General features: G+C 41.0%; 1 protein-coding gene across 2 annotated transcripts in view; it reads left to right on the top strand.

The window, feature by feature from the left end:
- Nucleotides 1-16,087, top strand: part of TAF4B (TATA-box binding protein associated factor 4b) — a 75,707-nt gene that overhangs the window by 36,002 nt on the left and 23,618 nt on the right. Inside the window, exons 10-13 of one of the 2 annotated variants that reach the window (XM_064442830.1) lie at nucleotides 4,084-4,253; nucleotides 7,024-7,154; nucleotides 12,829-12,954; nucleotides 14,044-14,100. In XM_064442830.1, coding sequence (XP_064298900.1) covers nucleotides 4,084-4,253; nucleotides 7,024-7,154; nucleotides 12,829-12,954; nucleotides 14,044-14,100 — 484 coding nt within the window. Of the gene's footprint in view, nucleotides 1-4,080; nucleotides 4,254-7,023; nucleotides 7,155-12,828; nucleotides 12,955-14,043; nucleotides 14,101-16,087 lie in introns of both variants that reach the window. The other variant, XM_064442829.1, reaches the window with a different exon arrangement.

Genomic DNA, 16,087 nt, shown 5'->3' with positions numbered 1-16,087 from the left:
TGACTTTTAAAACTATGTATGAGAATTTTCATATATCTGAACCTGGGCGGTGTGTACCTGAACTCTTGGCTTCCCCCGGTCAAGTATCTGCGCTCTCCAAGCAGGTCTAGCACAACATAGTGTTAATGTGGGTGGCCTGGGCCACTGGTCCCCAGTAAGCTGGGAAGTGGTTTGTTCTCTTCTGCCCTGACTTTCAGTATTCCTAGCACAGCTATTCGTTGTGACCTGTGATCCATCAATTGTTGATCATATGTGAGACGGAGAGAAGCACCACGAGCCCCTTTCAAGTTTTGTGATGAGATTCGTTATGGGCAGAGAGTGTCTTGTAATTGATGTGATTGTACATGTGACACTTCAAAATATGGTCTGTCATTGCAGTATGTCATTGAGCCTGACTCCCTCTGCCATTGCGTGACTAGGTTAGGTTAGGATGTGAGAATGTAATACTCACTGAGCTGTACTTAATAAGCTGAAATTTGGTCATGTCTGCTCTGTAATGAGCTGGTTTAGATTGCTTGAGATAAACAATAGGAAAAAAAAGGGCAATATTCGTGTCCGGCCCCGCCGCCCCCCCCCCCCCCCAAATCTTCTAGAAATCATTTCAGCTAAGTATAAGCATCATTGGCACTTGATCGCCCCGTGGCATGTATTGTAAAGGGCAGTCTGTTCTAAAAGCATCAGGATTTTTATAAGCTGCTCTACATACTTCCGTGAAGTATGTGCTGGAGCACCCTGGAAAAAATAAGGCACCTATTTGCATCTTCAAATAGTTATTTTGCATCTATTCTGTTTAATAGAGTTGTTCTCCAAAGCACGTACAACTCTGACTCGTGCATTTTGTCTGGAAGGAATCAGTAGTTTCAACCAGCAGACGAACAGGACTGAGACAGTGGAGTAGAGCACATCTGGGCAGCTGTTCCTCCTGTCCCATGGTGGGGAGCACTGGTGGTTTCTGCCCTGCTGGAAGTGTTCTGTCCCACATAGTTGTCCATGATGGTGCATGGAGGTTAGGGTTGAGCGTGCCTTTCTAGTTTTCCCTTTGACTGTTGTATAAAATGGAGTAAATAAAGCTGGATTCAGAAGACTTGTGTTGGTCAAACACCAGAGGGTGCCACAGACTCACTTTTCAGCCAATACAGGCAAATTCATAGATGTTGAGTGCATCTGCATTGCTTGGACTTCTTTTGCAGTGGAATATTCGGTATAAATGTCAAACCTGACTTCATGCAGGGTATTGCTCAGAACTCTGTTCTGTTTTCCCCCTTGTTCTGATAAGCTTAAATCACTGGAGACTTATAATAGCTGGGAGAGTTTTTCTTGTTGATTTCGGGGTGTGACATGATCAAATGCAAAAAGCATTAAAGGAAGTGGTGTAGAAGAGGGGCTTTACGGAGGGATAGATGAAAATGAAAGCAAATCTCTATCCAACAGAAATGTCTGCATGTATACCCTGGAATATTTAAAATTTATCACTTCAGTAGGATTATTTTTATGACTGACTTGAACTACATAATACCTTACTTAAAATGACTATTTGTTTGAACAGCAAGGAAAAAAGAATACTAAAAAGTACAAAATTAATGTGGCTTCTAAAACTACATTAATCTTTAGTGAGCACTGCTTCTGAGGAAATGTGATGATTGTTTCTTTGGGTTAAGTAAAATAAGTGCAGCGGTATTTTCATAGGCGTAAATTAATCTAGTGATTTGGTGACTTAATGCCAACTATATTCCACAGTGAAGAAGTTAGAGTTGATCCTTAAAAACAGCACAGGTAGAGATGTCTACTTGCATATAAGCTCTTGTATGTATGTACTTACAAGAGAGACTGTGTGCATGAAAATATTAAAGAAAATAGTAACATGATAAAGGCTGCTTTTTAAAGAACTGAAATTTGTGTATGTAGAGATGGATAGATGTATAGTGTAGAAGTTTACCTCCATGCCTGAATACTTGGAGTATGGCAAGATTAAAACCTAGAGTGATTTACTGAAACTGCATGCTGTACAGTTGTACTTGAGGTGCAAGCATCCTTATTTGGATTCCCTAAACGGCTCCATCAGGGTAGTGTCAGGTTCCGGTATCTGCAGCTCTGATAAGCTTGTGATATATGTTTTTGGTGCTAGTTGTGCTGATTTTGTAATCTCCTTTATCAGCAGATCCGTGGCAGTTACTGCACTTCAGTGGGATTCTTATCTCTGCCAACAGCAAAGACTTCTCTGTAGTGGTCATTAAGAAGAGGAAACTAGAGTGTACTTGTGAAGATCAGTTAGTGCTCAATTAGCATGCAGTGAAGCTTCATTTACACGCTTCTTGAAAGATCAGGGTCTCTGTTAGGCTGATAGATCATGAGTATAGGGTTGGAACTGTTCAGCTGCTGGTTGTGAAGGGGTAGGAGGAAGGAAGCTGTTCTGGCAGCAGTGACTTCAGCTTTGAATCGTAACTGTGGTCACTCAACTATTCTGACAATCCTAGGGTTTAACGCTTTTCTTAGCACGATTGATTTGGGGCACAAGCCCAGTCAGGAAACTGTGTCTAGTTAGACTTAATGAATGAAGCTGGTCTGAGAATCTGTTGGGTCTCCTTTTCCCTGAACAAATCATGTAGAAACTCCTAGCCGTGAGGGCACACAAATGAACGGCAGGAGGGGACGGGAAAGGCTGGACTCCTCTCCTAGCCAGCCTTCTCTCTAGTAGTTTGTGGGAGACAACTTGTGCCATGGAAACCTATTGGAGCCCAAAGGAGAAAACGAAATCTATAGTTTAAGAAAAAAATCTCAATTCTTTCTTGTCTTTCGAGTATTGCTCAACCACAACCCATGTTATAATAACTTCAGCTTCTACCTGTTGCCAGTCAGAAGACAGCTGCCAACAGATCCCATTTCATCTAAGAATGGCAAGTTTCTGACTAATCCTTTGTTCAAGAGTTATGTAGGCCACACTATCTTCTGGAGATTAACTTTATCAAATCTTGTCAGCAAATACTTTTCAGGAGGCAGGTGTGTGTGGTTTTGGTTTTTGTTTTCCAAATAAAAAGACCTTCAGATTGAGTGCTTCCACCTGCCTATTAATAGTGCTGACTTTTTTGGTTTGGTCCTAAATGCTTGAAGCCACCATTAGGGCCTTTGTCACTTTGTGAAGCAAAAAAAGGCTTGCTTTTAATGATCTAAACTTAATTGAAAAGAACTTGGGTGTTTTCATTGCTTAAGTCTTGCAAAAACTTTTCCCTTAAATTCATTCAGTATTTTAACTAAAATGATCTTTTTTTTAAAAAAAAAAAAGCTGAGGCACATAGGCTATTTGCTTAACATGAACTTTGCCATGTTTATAGCTAGTCTTACTTATGTTAGTCCTAAGTGCACGAGAGTTGAGTTTTTATTTTGAACACATAGGCCAAAGCTGCTACAGCAGAAGCCAGCTAGTGGAGGGGTGTTAAGAACTAGAGCTTTGCTGCTGCTCTTCAGAAGCATAGCATCCTGCCCTCCTATGTACTTAAATACCGTATTGTAGGACTGATTCAAAGGGCAAGGTCTGGTTGATTCTGTATAGTACTGACAAGGAGCGTTTGTATCTTCTTAAGGGAACTCGCTAAAGGAAAAGTGAAGATCATGTTTGTCCCAATACACTTGTGCTATAGGCTTTAGTTTGAAGGGTAGGCACCTCAGAAAATGGGCTTGTCTTATAAGTTCAATGAGTCAGTATTCAACTTTATTCAGCACTTGGTTATACCTGGTGAATTAGTTTTAGAACAAATTTTGGGCTGTAGGAGCAGTGGTGCAGGGTGGGCGGTTTGTGGGGGACTTATAATCCAGGTTTACCTCAGCCCTTGGTTTCTGAGCTTGCTCAAAATTTCAGTTGCATGCCTAGCAACTGAGGCATTCATCAGGCTAATGTTTGAGAGGTACTTCACTGAACTGTGAAAGCTTTTAGGAGCCCTCTGTCCCTGTCCACGCCCACACTAAACATCTATTGTATAGGAGTAGCCTCCAAGATACATGAATGTGGCTGTTTGTTGATAGTTGAGAGGCTTTTTCTTTGTTTCCATTCTACATGGAACATAAAAATGTTGGTTTTCTCTTTGGTAGAGATGAAGATGACATAAATGATGTGACTTCTATGGCTGGGGTCAATCTTAACGAGGAGACTGCGTGCATTTTGGCAACAAACTCTGAGCTCATTGGTACAGTGATCCGGTCGTGTGCAGATGAACCTTTTCTCTCCTTGGAAGTGCTTCAGAAGAAGATCTTGAACATAGGTGAGAACAAAGCATATGTAATAGATATGTATGGATGCAGTGTTTCCTTGCCTGTTTCATTAGTCAGCCTCCAATCTTTGAAGAAGGAGCTGGAACTGTTAAGGTCTGCTGTCTCAATTCATGTGTTTCTACCAAACTGTACTGAGTTTTTACTTCCCCTTGTAGGAAACAACTGTTCTCTAAGTTTTTTACATGGAATTGGTCTGAAGCACAACCAGAAAAAAGAAATTGGTGCTACTTTTACCTGAGAGAACTGAGCAACTTTATTACTCTTAAAGTTAATGGAACACATAACATGCTAGTGTCAAATCAAACAGTTAAGTGTGCTTCTCTATTTCTGGAGCTTCTAACTTGATGCATTACACTGAATTTCTGAACAGGTTCTTCATTCCTCATCCCGTTTTGGATATGTGCGCTCTGTTGACCAGCATTACAGATCCTGCCCATGTGATCAGGAGGAAGTTTCAAACTGCCAATATGCACAGGGCAGACCTTTGTTTACGACCCCCTCTATGGAAAAATCTTTCGTTATTTTTATGCAAAAGAGATGCTAAAGCTGTTTGTATCAGCGAATAATACCGTGGAATGTATCTTTAATGGCTGAGACTAAACTCTAATAGGAGTTTTTAGTGTATGTATTTCAGCTGTTAGTTTCTGAGCAAAATAAGAACTGTTGCTTAGTAATGTTGTATTATGTCAGAGCGGGAGCATGTATTTGTACAGCGCAACACTGATTAGTACCACTGCTGTCTACAGCAAACTGGATGAATGTTGCTCAACTCCTTGCTCCTGCTCTCTGCCTGGTAGCTTGCCATACTGGAACAGTGAGTTTTACAGCTGAGCATTCAGGAAAGCCTGCAGTTCCTGCGTGCATTCATAATTCTGCCACAGTGGTTTACCTACATGATTGCAAAGTCTTTCTATGTGTAACTTGTTCTTAGTCCAAACTAAGCAGCTAGCCTGTGATGAGCATGTAACCTGCAAATGCTATCTTGTACCTCAACGCGTCCTGTGCTAGTTAGCTACGTGTGCCATCTGAGCTGTGTGGGGCGTAGTTGAGCGAAGTAAGTGCTGTGGGACTAGCGGAAAAGGGAAAAGACAGGTTGAAACTGGTGTCAAGAAGCTCTGCTCAAAATTCAGCAGAGCTTTAACCACTCATCCATGGGAAATAGGTATAAGAAAAAATAGAGCTCTACAAAACCATGAAGTTTTTCTATGAAGAACTAGAACGTAAAGTACTTCCAGAATAATTATCTGGTTTGGGGTGTGAAGAAAATTCATTTAAAGATGGAAAATACAAGCCTGGCTGTTTCATGTTTGGCATGGTAGCTGTTCCACATTAATAATGACAATAATAATAATTCATGTCTTAAATCAAGTGTTTTGATTGCGAGTAAAGGAATAATGTCAGGGAGTACAGCAATTCAGAAAATGAACACACCTGTTCTTGAACCAAGCCCTCTTTGGTTTAGGAAGTGTGTGTGTGGTGGGAGTTCTTGAGGTTGGGGGTAGATTTTTTTTGTCTTTAGGTTGCTGTTTCAGTATTCTGATAGTATAGCGGGAAACTGCTGAGGAAGTGTTGAAAGGTGCTTGAGCAAAATGAGCTTTGCAGTCAGCTAAGGCACAGGCCAATGCTTACTGGCCAGGAGCAAACAGTGGGAACACTTCGATCAGATCTGGGAAAACGTTTTAGATTTTCCCTGTCTTCTAGGATTGTTACTTGTTTTCTTTTAGAGTAGCAAAGGCAAATGAAATGGATGATTAGGGCTTGTTCTGTACAGTGTACTGTTTATCCATTCTTAACACTCCACTTGGCATTAAATACCAAAATGGGTTTTGAAGGCATGCTGTATATTGCATCATAAAGTATTACAGCCGCTCTAAATGCAGTGAGGGGCAAGGAAAAGCCCTTCTGATGGGTACAGCGTATGAAGTGTGTGAAACTGCTGCCTGCCACGCCTACCAGAGAAAAGTTGCTCCTGTCCAGGTGTCTTGATGCAGTTGCTTTGAGTGCTCGATGGTGTCGACCATGGGAAGTCTTCCCCGTCAGCAGCCTGCAGCTGCAGGAAGGTTGCGGAGGTGATGCCCAGCTCTGGACGCGAGGCTAGGAGAGCTTTGCCTGGAGCTGTCCCCAGCCTCAGTCGCAGCTGCTGAAACAGAGAGGCAGCAGCAGCCTGAGAGAAAAGGTTGAAGGTGATGGCAGGATGACCCTGGCTGGACTTGGTGTGTGCTGTCCGAGCTGCTGCCATGGGATGGTTGGGACTGTCTGCCCTGTGCTGGTTGTTCAAGGCAGGTGAGAGGGTCCCGTGTGCCTGGAGTATGCTGCAAAAACCATCCCCACTTGTCGAATAAATGTCATGAGTTGTTAACAAGCACAGTGTCAAGCAGGGCAAAATGTAATTCTCTATTTTTTTAATTACTGGAATTAACAGAATATGGCACTAATTTCTACAGCTACCACTTCTCCCCCTCCCCGAACATGAAGCTTGATTTGTGTTCTTATTAACTTTGTCCTATAAATGACCTTGCAAGGAGAGTGGTTCTGGAGGCTAAGTGAAACAATGTCTATATTTTCTGAAGCTCCAGGCTAAGTTTTATTAATGTAATGTCTAAGATCTTTGAAGTTGTGACTTTACCAGGAAAATCATAATCTCCAAACCTTTATTCATAATGGGTATGACTTCCAGGGGGAACAGAATACCTGCTGTGCTAATTATTTCAATTATCAGCTACTACTAAAACACGTAATGGATTTTCTCTGCTTCCACAGGTAAAAGGCATGACATTATGGAACTTAACTCTGATGTTGCGAACTTGATCTCCCATGCTACACAGGAGAGATTACGAGGGCTGCTAGAAAAACTAACTGTAGCTGCTCAGCACAGAGTATCAACCCACAAGGTAAAGGAAATCATTAAGCAAGTTTTGCAGCAAAGCTTTCCTGCTTTGCAGCCTTGAAGGTAAACCTCTTCCAAGTACAGGCACATCATATGCAGTATGTGCATTTTCAGTATCTACCAAAGGCTGGTTTTGTTTTAACTGTTTATAGCCTCTAACTGTTCTTTATGTTTTCCATTCAACTTGTTGGAGAGGTGCTCTTAAAACCCAGTATAAGAGTAAATGCATGCATTTCTCCTCTTCCATAGAAGCAGTGGATGTTAGACAAAAATCTGTCTTGCATGGTAAATGTTAAAGCTATTTTTGAACGGTCTTGGTGGTCGGGTTGATTTAGGGGCTTGTGTTCACTTTTTGTGTTTACTGATGGTGGAACTGCAGTATTGGCTCAATAAAAAGCCTTGGGAAACTGAACTGAGTTTTTTATTTTTAGGAAGTGCTCCATGTGAAGGCAGGGACACCTTTGATCATAAAGTTTCCAGAACTTTTTTCCACCAGTGCTACTTAAGATTCCTTCCTCTCCCTCTTGTGTTAGCTCCATTCAATATAAAGTATATTGGGTTCAAGTGAGCCAGTATCCCTTAAGATGCTTGTATGGTACAAATAGTAAGCAATAACTTACTAGCGGACAAAATAGCTCTTCAAGGCTTTTTGTTGTTGTTATCATTCAATAATAAGATATTAGTCATTACTTTTTTCAGTATCAAGCTGTTTTAGAAAAATATTTGGAAGTTAGAAGGTGATGAATCTGTCAACTAAGTTTTTGATTTTGAGGGGTTTTTGGGGGGTTTTGGTTGATGGTTTTGGGGTTTTTTTTTGTTTGGTTTTTTTTTTTCTTCAGGAGCATTATACTTAATGACATTTAACAAGAGCAACGAACTGATAGTATAGGAGTTATTTTTGTACCAAACACTTTTTATAGGCTTTTAAGCACTGAAAGAGCAATAATAAAGAGCAGGAACTATGTGGAAACTTCCAAGTGTTCACAGTGATATCTGGAGCAGTTGGAGTATGCCGTTCCTTGCCAGAAGAAAATGCAGTACAAAAAAAAAAATCAATACTGAAAAAGTATAAAGCTTTTTATGAGAAGTCTTTAGAAATCTGCACGTGTTCTGTATTGTTTCTCCAAAGTGGGAGATCCAATAGAGCTCATGAGCAAAAGTGAGGTGGAATCTTAAGTCCTGAGTAAACCAGTAGGCCGTAGTGTCTTACAGACACCAAGGACATAATGAAATGTTTTTGGACAGTGGGCTTGATAGGGCTGATTTCTTTCTCATTGAACTGAAGCAATAGAAAAACCAATGGATTTTTTTCTGATTGAATTGCCAGAAACAATGATAAGACTGCTTTCTTTTCCTCTTTTCTCAGAAGCAAACAAACAAAAAAGTAATGGGCATTGTAATCCTAGAGGCACAGGTACCCTCTTCTGTTAGGAAGATGGTGTTACACTGCAGAGGGAGTGTCCTACAGGATTGTGTTTGAGTAATACTATTGTGAGAGATGCTGACAGGCTTTCAGAAATCTAAGTTCACGAACAGAACACTACAGGGGTTTGGAGCCCTGTTATGTATTTATAGATGTATTTACACAGCCCTGTATTCAGTCTCCCCCAGTGCTTGCCCCGGTCCTCTTTTCCCTCTAGGCTATCAGTAGGTGCCAGTGTGTGATGTGGGCTCCATGTATTTTGGAGATTTATCCAGAGCCTTTCCGAGAGGACTGGGTAGTTGCCCTGTAAGGCTTTGTATTGGCCTATCTTAATTACAAAAAGACGGACAGTAATAGGGATAGGGGTGGTGAAACAAAGGTATCTATTGTTAGGGTAGAAGTTGGTGTCAAAAGCCAATAATTCATGGGATCATATTCAGGAAACTCTTCTTCCCAGTTCGCTCAGCTCATGCCTAGCAGCTTACATCTGATGGCTAGTCGTGCAGAGAGAGTTGGCAGGATAAAAGCTGCACACCGTGGCGCCATGTAGACTTGTCAACTTCCGCCCTTTTTTTCTAAACTTGAGAAAAAAGATTATACAACTGGAAGTTACTAACTTAATTAAGGTAAAACCATCACGGTGATCTCTTTACCTGAAGTAGGAACAGCCTTTCAGAATTTTGTAAACTGCTGTCTGTGCTGTGACTCTTGTCGCAGTGCCTTTGTAGGGCCTTGGTAAGACCATAAAGGCAATTAGCTAGCTGGTTTGGTTCCTTGGCTGCTTCCCTCCTGTAATCTGGAGAACTGCTGAGGTATAAGAATATGCGTGTGACATAATATGATACCCAAGACCAGAATTAATAATGGCAACTAAACAGTACAATGGTAATAAAACATTTTTGGTATGGGTAGATTCAGTACACCATGAGATGACTGCCATGCTCCTATGTTTGGAGCCCTTGAGCACATGGCTTCGAGAGGCATGGTATGGTGCTGTGCTATAAACATTGCTCCATGAAAACATTTTCCCCATGTGCAGTAGCAGTGAAACACCGCAACCCTAAACTGCACTATCTGTAGGGCAATATGGTGTGGCAGCTGCATTGGTTTAAGGGGTCAGCTCTAAATGTAGTGAAGGAGTGAGCAATCCTAGATGTGAAAACAGTCAGCCTCCTCCTACCCACCCTGCACCGCCATCAAACTGCAGAGTGCGGAAGTAACTTATCAGAAGCTTTTCTATTATTAATTTGGTTTAGGGGTTGCTTATATAAAAGCCAAAGCTTAATAGGCTCCCACACAGTAGCTGAGCCTCTGCAACTGCCTGTGTTCCTGCTCTGTCCTCAGCAAGGCTGTTTAACATGACTTAAACTGTTCAGATTTCATGGGAGAACTGGTCTTTGTGGGATTCTTTCAACTTCTTTCCTGGTGGACTGAAGTGGAGCGCAGCTTCCCTGTATGTGGGTTTTAACTTTGTGCCCCTGGACACGCAATACATTCCTGGTGTTAAACCGCCAGTGCCTTAATCAGGTTTCAGATTCATTTACAGGTATGTGACAATCTAGGAAGGAAGTTGCAAATTGCAGACAAGGCATATAGCTGTTCCTGGATTTGTTGTCAGCTCTCTTCTCACTGGACACATACCTGGGAATGCTTTGCTTCAATGCTGCATGTTTCAAATATGTGTAAACCCAAGGTAAAAATTTTTGGTCGGAATTAGCTCTGCTTTAGAACACATCCCTGGAGAAGTCTTGAGTATGTACGTTTCAACTGAAGGAAAAAAAAATTCAGGGGAATGGATTTCATAAGAAGATTGTGTAGATGCACTAATGTGCTATTGTGTGAAAGCAATAGCTTCTTTCAGGATAGTGAAGTGAACTCCAGGTTAAATTTAGCTCAGTTGAAGTAAAAATGATTTTTTTAACTCGGATATACAAGTTCAGCTTTGGCACATACAACTCTAACCACACTCTGTGGTTAATATGCTTTATTTATCACTAAGTTAAATTCTAAAGTTAACAAGTGTAATTCAGAACAGTTTTGTTGGTATTGCACTGTTGTAGCTGGGGACATTTTGGCCTTACGTGAGGAGGTTAAACTGTTATATGGATAAAACTGAATCCAACTTGCCTTTTCATTACAGTAATGGCTACATGTTATGAACAGGCACACAATATAATATTTTCTGTCTAAGCAGTTCAGTGCTAAATGATCATGGAGAACAAGTTTCAGTAGGACAAAATATAATTGCAGGTGTTCCTCTTCTAAAAAGACCTGAAATAAGGTATTTTAAAACAGTTGATGATGAGCTGAAATACTGCTATGGATGCACCCGTTTCTTGTCCCATATAAGTGCAAGGTAGTGCATTGGGGTGCTTCGGGTTGAGAGGCTTGCATTCCTAATTGGCACAGGATTAGATTTGACTTGAAAAACCTATCTAACTCTGACTTTGAGCTCTCCAAAGCAAAACACTTTCAAACTTTGGATAAAATCTTCTGATAATATGGCTTTCTTCTTTGTCCCTTTAAAAAGATTGCAGCATGGTGGTGTACTATTATAAACTGCTACTTCAAAACAAATTGTACTAATGTACTGAGCATATGCTTTGCGGGGAGCAGTAAAAAAAATCTTGAGCAGTAACAGAAGAGGGGTGGAAAGGCTTGGACATTTTTGCAGAGCCACAGAATCTGGGAAAGAAAATCTCCTCAGTTGCAACACATGGTGTGATGTGAGCCACAGTTGGTGATACATGACAATGTGATGGCTCACTGAAAAGGACCAACCTTAATACCAGAAGAAGGATTGATTTCATTCTCTGGCTGGGTTGTGAGAATTCTGGCTGGGAGACAACAGTGACCCACAAGAAGACTTTTACTTTCCTCCTAGCTTTTAAAAGTATATGGCTGGTTGTGGGAAGAAGAGCCTGAGTATAGTGTTTGAAAACTAAAAATTTAGCAACTGAAGCCACCGATGGTCCATATACTTAAAATATATCCTTGCCTAAAACATAGCTGTAAAATATGCTGTGCTTATTCCAGAGCAGTTCTCTGTCAAGGTTGCTTCATTGAAGTATGAGACAGGTACGGTAGAAAGGAGGGTTGCTAAAAGTATATAGTGTGTTTGGCTGGTAAAAGCCCAAGGATAAATTTCTCAGGGAAAGACAAGTTCACAAAGTAAGAGAAGGATGATGATTCTAGACTGTGCATTTAAGAGTGGTACAAACAGGTGGCACAGACATGCCTCAGCTAGAATGGGCTCCCTACCTTGTTTTGCCTAATGCCCTCTGGCCAACGCATGGCTTGAATAGCCTGTAATTGGAAGAGCAGAATAGTAAAACCAAGCTTTTCATTGCCAGTTGTCCATGTTTTAGATAATTCCTTTCTCTGTCATCTTTCCTATCTAAAGTAAAGCTAAACTTAGACTTCCCAGTGAGGGCAAAAATAGTGTGAAAAATAAAACTATTGTTATTTTTTAGACCAAAAGGTCTTGTTCCAATGCATGCATGTCCAGTCATTGTTGGAACTATTTGTTAGTATTCACAGGCGCAGTTTTGCACAGGGGGCTGGATCAAATGACTTCCACAGGTCACATTTGCCATAAACTATTCTGACTTGAGAGAATCCACCAAAGCAAAAATATGCATTCCTAAAGCTATAATAAACCCTATATAACTTATGTCACTTCCCCACCCCCAAGATTCATTACAACTAGTTCTAAACCACCCCTCTTCTCCATAAAACCTCTTTTTGGAAATACCAGGTGAGGCTTATTTAAAATTCTGGATTAAATGGCTGAAACTGGACACCAAACACTAGAAACTTAAAATGCCAAATTTTATTTTTTGTTCATCTTTTCTCTTTAAAGAGGAAGGATTATGATGTTCTGGTGCTTTATAATTTTTCTTTTCTTCCCCCCTTAACCTTTGCAGAAGACTCTCGTACATATGCTTACTGGATATGAAGTTCTGTTTAAAACAAAATTTTAGCCTTTTTACCTAAAGACTTTGTTGTTATTGTAGCTAATATAGACTACATGGTGCTAATGTCACTTGTTCAATAACCCCTTACTAGTCACAGATGCCAGGAAACATGCCTCAGCGGAGAGGAGATGTGTAAATGACTACCTAGCACCTGAAGTCTTCCTAGAACAGCATACACTTTTCAGCTTTGAAAAAAGCATTGTTCTTTTCAGGCTGTTTCCACTGGGTTTATTAGCTCTATAAAAGTCTGGTTGACTATAACAAACTTCTCTTTCCAGGGGAGTGATAGGTACGTTGTATCTAGTGACACCAGAGCACAGCTGAGATTTCTGGAAAAGCTTGATCACCTAGAAAAACAGAGGAAGGATGAAGAGGAACGTGAAATATTGCTTCGAGCAGCCAAGGTAAGAACTTCACTTCTTGCTTTCCAAGGAAGCAGTGATATCCTTTACACTGGTGAACATATTCAGGTTTCTCCTATTTCTGCTTTAAATGTAGTAACCATTAACCCTGTAACTGGAAGTCCATAATGTTTAGGATAGCTTAGGCTATACAGAAAAGGATTTAAGTTTTTCTACATTCTTTTAAAAAAATGACAGGAGTTCTTTCAAATGTGTGGTGGGGTGAACTCTTCTTTTGAGATTATTCCTGCTGGTCAAAATGAAACAAAAGTATTCACATAGCCGTAGACATCCTTCCTGACTGTGTTTCTGGCTCTGAAATTGGTATGTCTTTCTCCGTATCTGTGTATGGCACTGTGTTTGAAAATATGGGTTCACTATGCTTGTATAAGCTGGAGCCTGGTGAGACACGCCGCCCTGCCAGATGTATTGTGTTTTCTGTAGTCAGATCAGAAGGTTAGCCTGGGAGCTAGTACCCTAGCATCTGCAAACCCCTGATGGAGCCACTGCTAGTACGGAATAAGTACCCGTCTTTCTTTCCCCTTCCCTCCTCTCAAGAACAGGAGGAAAGAAGAAAAAAGAAAAAAAAAAAAGGAAAGGAAAACAAAACAAAACAGTAGATGTTCCTCCATGAGACGTGACTTAATCATTTTCTGTTTGTTGGGTTTTTTTGGTTTTGTTTTAAGCTGGATTCTGGAGCCCCTTGGGTGGAAGCCTGATCTAGACTTGAAAGAATCGTGTTGTACTTGCACGAGTACGACTCCCTTTCTTTCCTATACTTCCTGTCCTTTTTAAGTGTCTGCTGCTGACATGAACAACATCATGCCTAGACTGGACCTGACTGACAGTGTTAGCATCATTTTCAGCTTAATCTTGCTTCAGGCTAGAGCAGAGGCAGCCGGCCCAGATGAGGAGGGGGGTGCGCGTATGTGCGTGGAGGGGGAGGGAAGCCAGTCTGGATTGAGGCATTCACCCCTGGAGCTAAATCTTTCAATCACCAGAGAAAATTGTCATTTGTTAAATATTTAACGGATACGACAGTGTTTGGATGCCAGTAATTTCTATTCAATCTTTTTCCTCTTCCTTTGGTAGAGCCGCTCCAGTAAAGAAGATCCAGAGACTCTGCGGTTAAAGCAGAAAGCAAAAGAGGTAGGACTTTCCAGTTACCATGCTTGCCTTTGTGTGTTGAGAGAAGGTTGGCAGCCCTGTCCTGGCAATTAGGTCAGGGTTTATTTTGCTGCTGCATACCATTTGTAGAGGCCTTGGGGAAGGACAGGAACTGCCACAGGCAAGGGCAGTGCTTCAAATGAGGTCAATGAATTACGAGCTCTCTTTTTTAACATTTTATTTTTGTAGTTTCAGTCCTGTCTAGAAACGGACCTTTGTAAACTGCAGCAGTGCACTTGGTAGGAATATAATGTGGGATTAGGAAAAAAAAAAGAAACTTTGAGATTTAGCATCTGGGACTGTACAATAGGCTACATTTTTCCAGGGTAATTGTTCGTTTTGTAAATCTGATACTGCTTATAATTCTTTGGCTGGGAGGCGGTACTGGGATTTAGTTTTAAATGGAAAACGCCTCTGGCTTTTAATTTTCTGGGCCCAGCAGTTTTCTGTTCTGGAATGGAGCCCTTGTTTCACACAGTTCATGTTTAGCTGCAGGGGTTTTAGTTTATAGCTTAGACTGGTTAAGCTTTTACTCCCAGAGGCCTCTGCATAGCAACTGTAGAAATCAACAAATAAGTTCATTTATGTCTGCAGCCTCCTCTCAGTAGCTGACTTTTTACATTTCCCAATATCCATTTCCTGACTTTTCTAGCCTGGGAGAAAAAAGCTCCACTAATTGGAGCTTATTTTAATTGAGCCTTAATATTGGATCTCACTGGAGTTGCCCCCAGAGCTACTGGGAACAGAATGAAATGAAAGTACCTAAGGTTGAAGATGTGTGTGCATGTGTATGTGTGTGTGAAATTTTTCACTTGACCTACAGATTCTTTTCCCTGCTGAATAAATCATCAAGCCTGTTCACATTTCTGATTAAGGATCTGACAGCAGACGATAATAAAGACAATTGAGGTGTGAGATGTGTGATACAGAGCTGAAGAAATTGGTTTCTATAGTTACTTGACTGATTTCATGCAATTTTTAAGGATCTTTGTGCTAAATGAGAGTGATTTTCTGAGCAACCTTTTTCCTTAACTGTGCCTCTTGAACTATGAAATTTGTTGTTGCTTAACATTGCTGCACTTGGCTCCTAGGTGCCAGCAGCAGCAGCAGGTTATTTATGAATGCTTTAAAGGCCCTTATTGTTTGGATTAATGTAGGAGCCCAGGCAAAACAAATGGAAATCCAGTAAAATAGTATTAGAATCAATGCTCTGGATTTGTACCATAGTAGAAGAAATTTGTAAAATAAGAGGAGAGAGGAGGAACTTGCTTTACTATCTATATTTTAATTCTTTCTGCATATAACTCTTTCTTCATGCTTACCGTCTGTGAGTACAAAGTTGCCCTAAAGCCCTTCCCAGTTTGCCTCTGGTGCCACCAGGATCAACAATCAGTGGGTGATGCTAATTTGTCTTGTTTTGTAGGTGGCTTTACCTCTGCATCATTTGGTTGTTTCTAGAATTTCTTTCTTTTCATTAAAACACTGCAAAGCAATTCATTTATGCAGGTTCTTTTTGCTTTTCCTCTGAACAATAATCTATAGAATCTTTTAAAAAAAAAAAAGTGCTTGAGCTCGCCTCCTTCAGTGCATCTTATCTTGTGCCAGACTAACACAGCCTTCATCGCACTTGCCCTGCATGTTTCTCCACACTGTGCCGCTCCCAGAGTGACATTCTCCAACTGCTTCACCAAAAGGAGGCATATGTGCCTCTTGGGACAATGCAGATGTTTGTGTTGGTATTGCCTTGCCCTCTGTCCTGCTGCTTTGCTCTCCGGAGAATGAGGCAGCCAGAACCTCTCCAGGCTTCACATGCCACATGGGAAACCCACCTTCTGCGCTGAGAGTGCTTTCTTACCTGTGAGACCATCTCCAGCTTGAGTGGAAATGGGCCCAAATGCTGCTGGTCAGTTTTGGCACTTTATTTACAGTCTGGAGATAAATGGTCAGCACACATTTACACTAGAAAATG

This window comes from Phalacrocorax carbo, chromosome 2 (assembly GCF_963921805.1).
Source record: "Phalacrocorax carbo chromosome 2, bPhaCar2.1, whole genome shotgun sequence".
NCBI classification, from domain to species: domain Eukaryota; kingdom Metazoa; phylum Chordata; class Aves; order Suliformes; family Phalacrocoracidae; genus Phalacrocorax; species Phalacrocorax carbo.
This window is presented reverse-complemented; position numbering and strand designations above follow the sequence as displayed.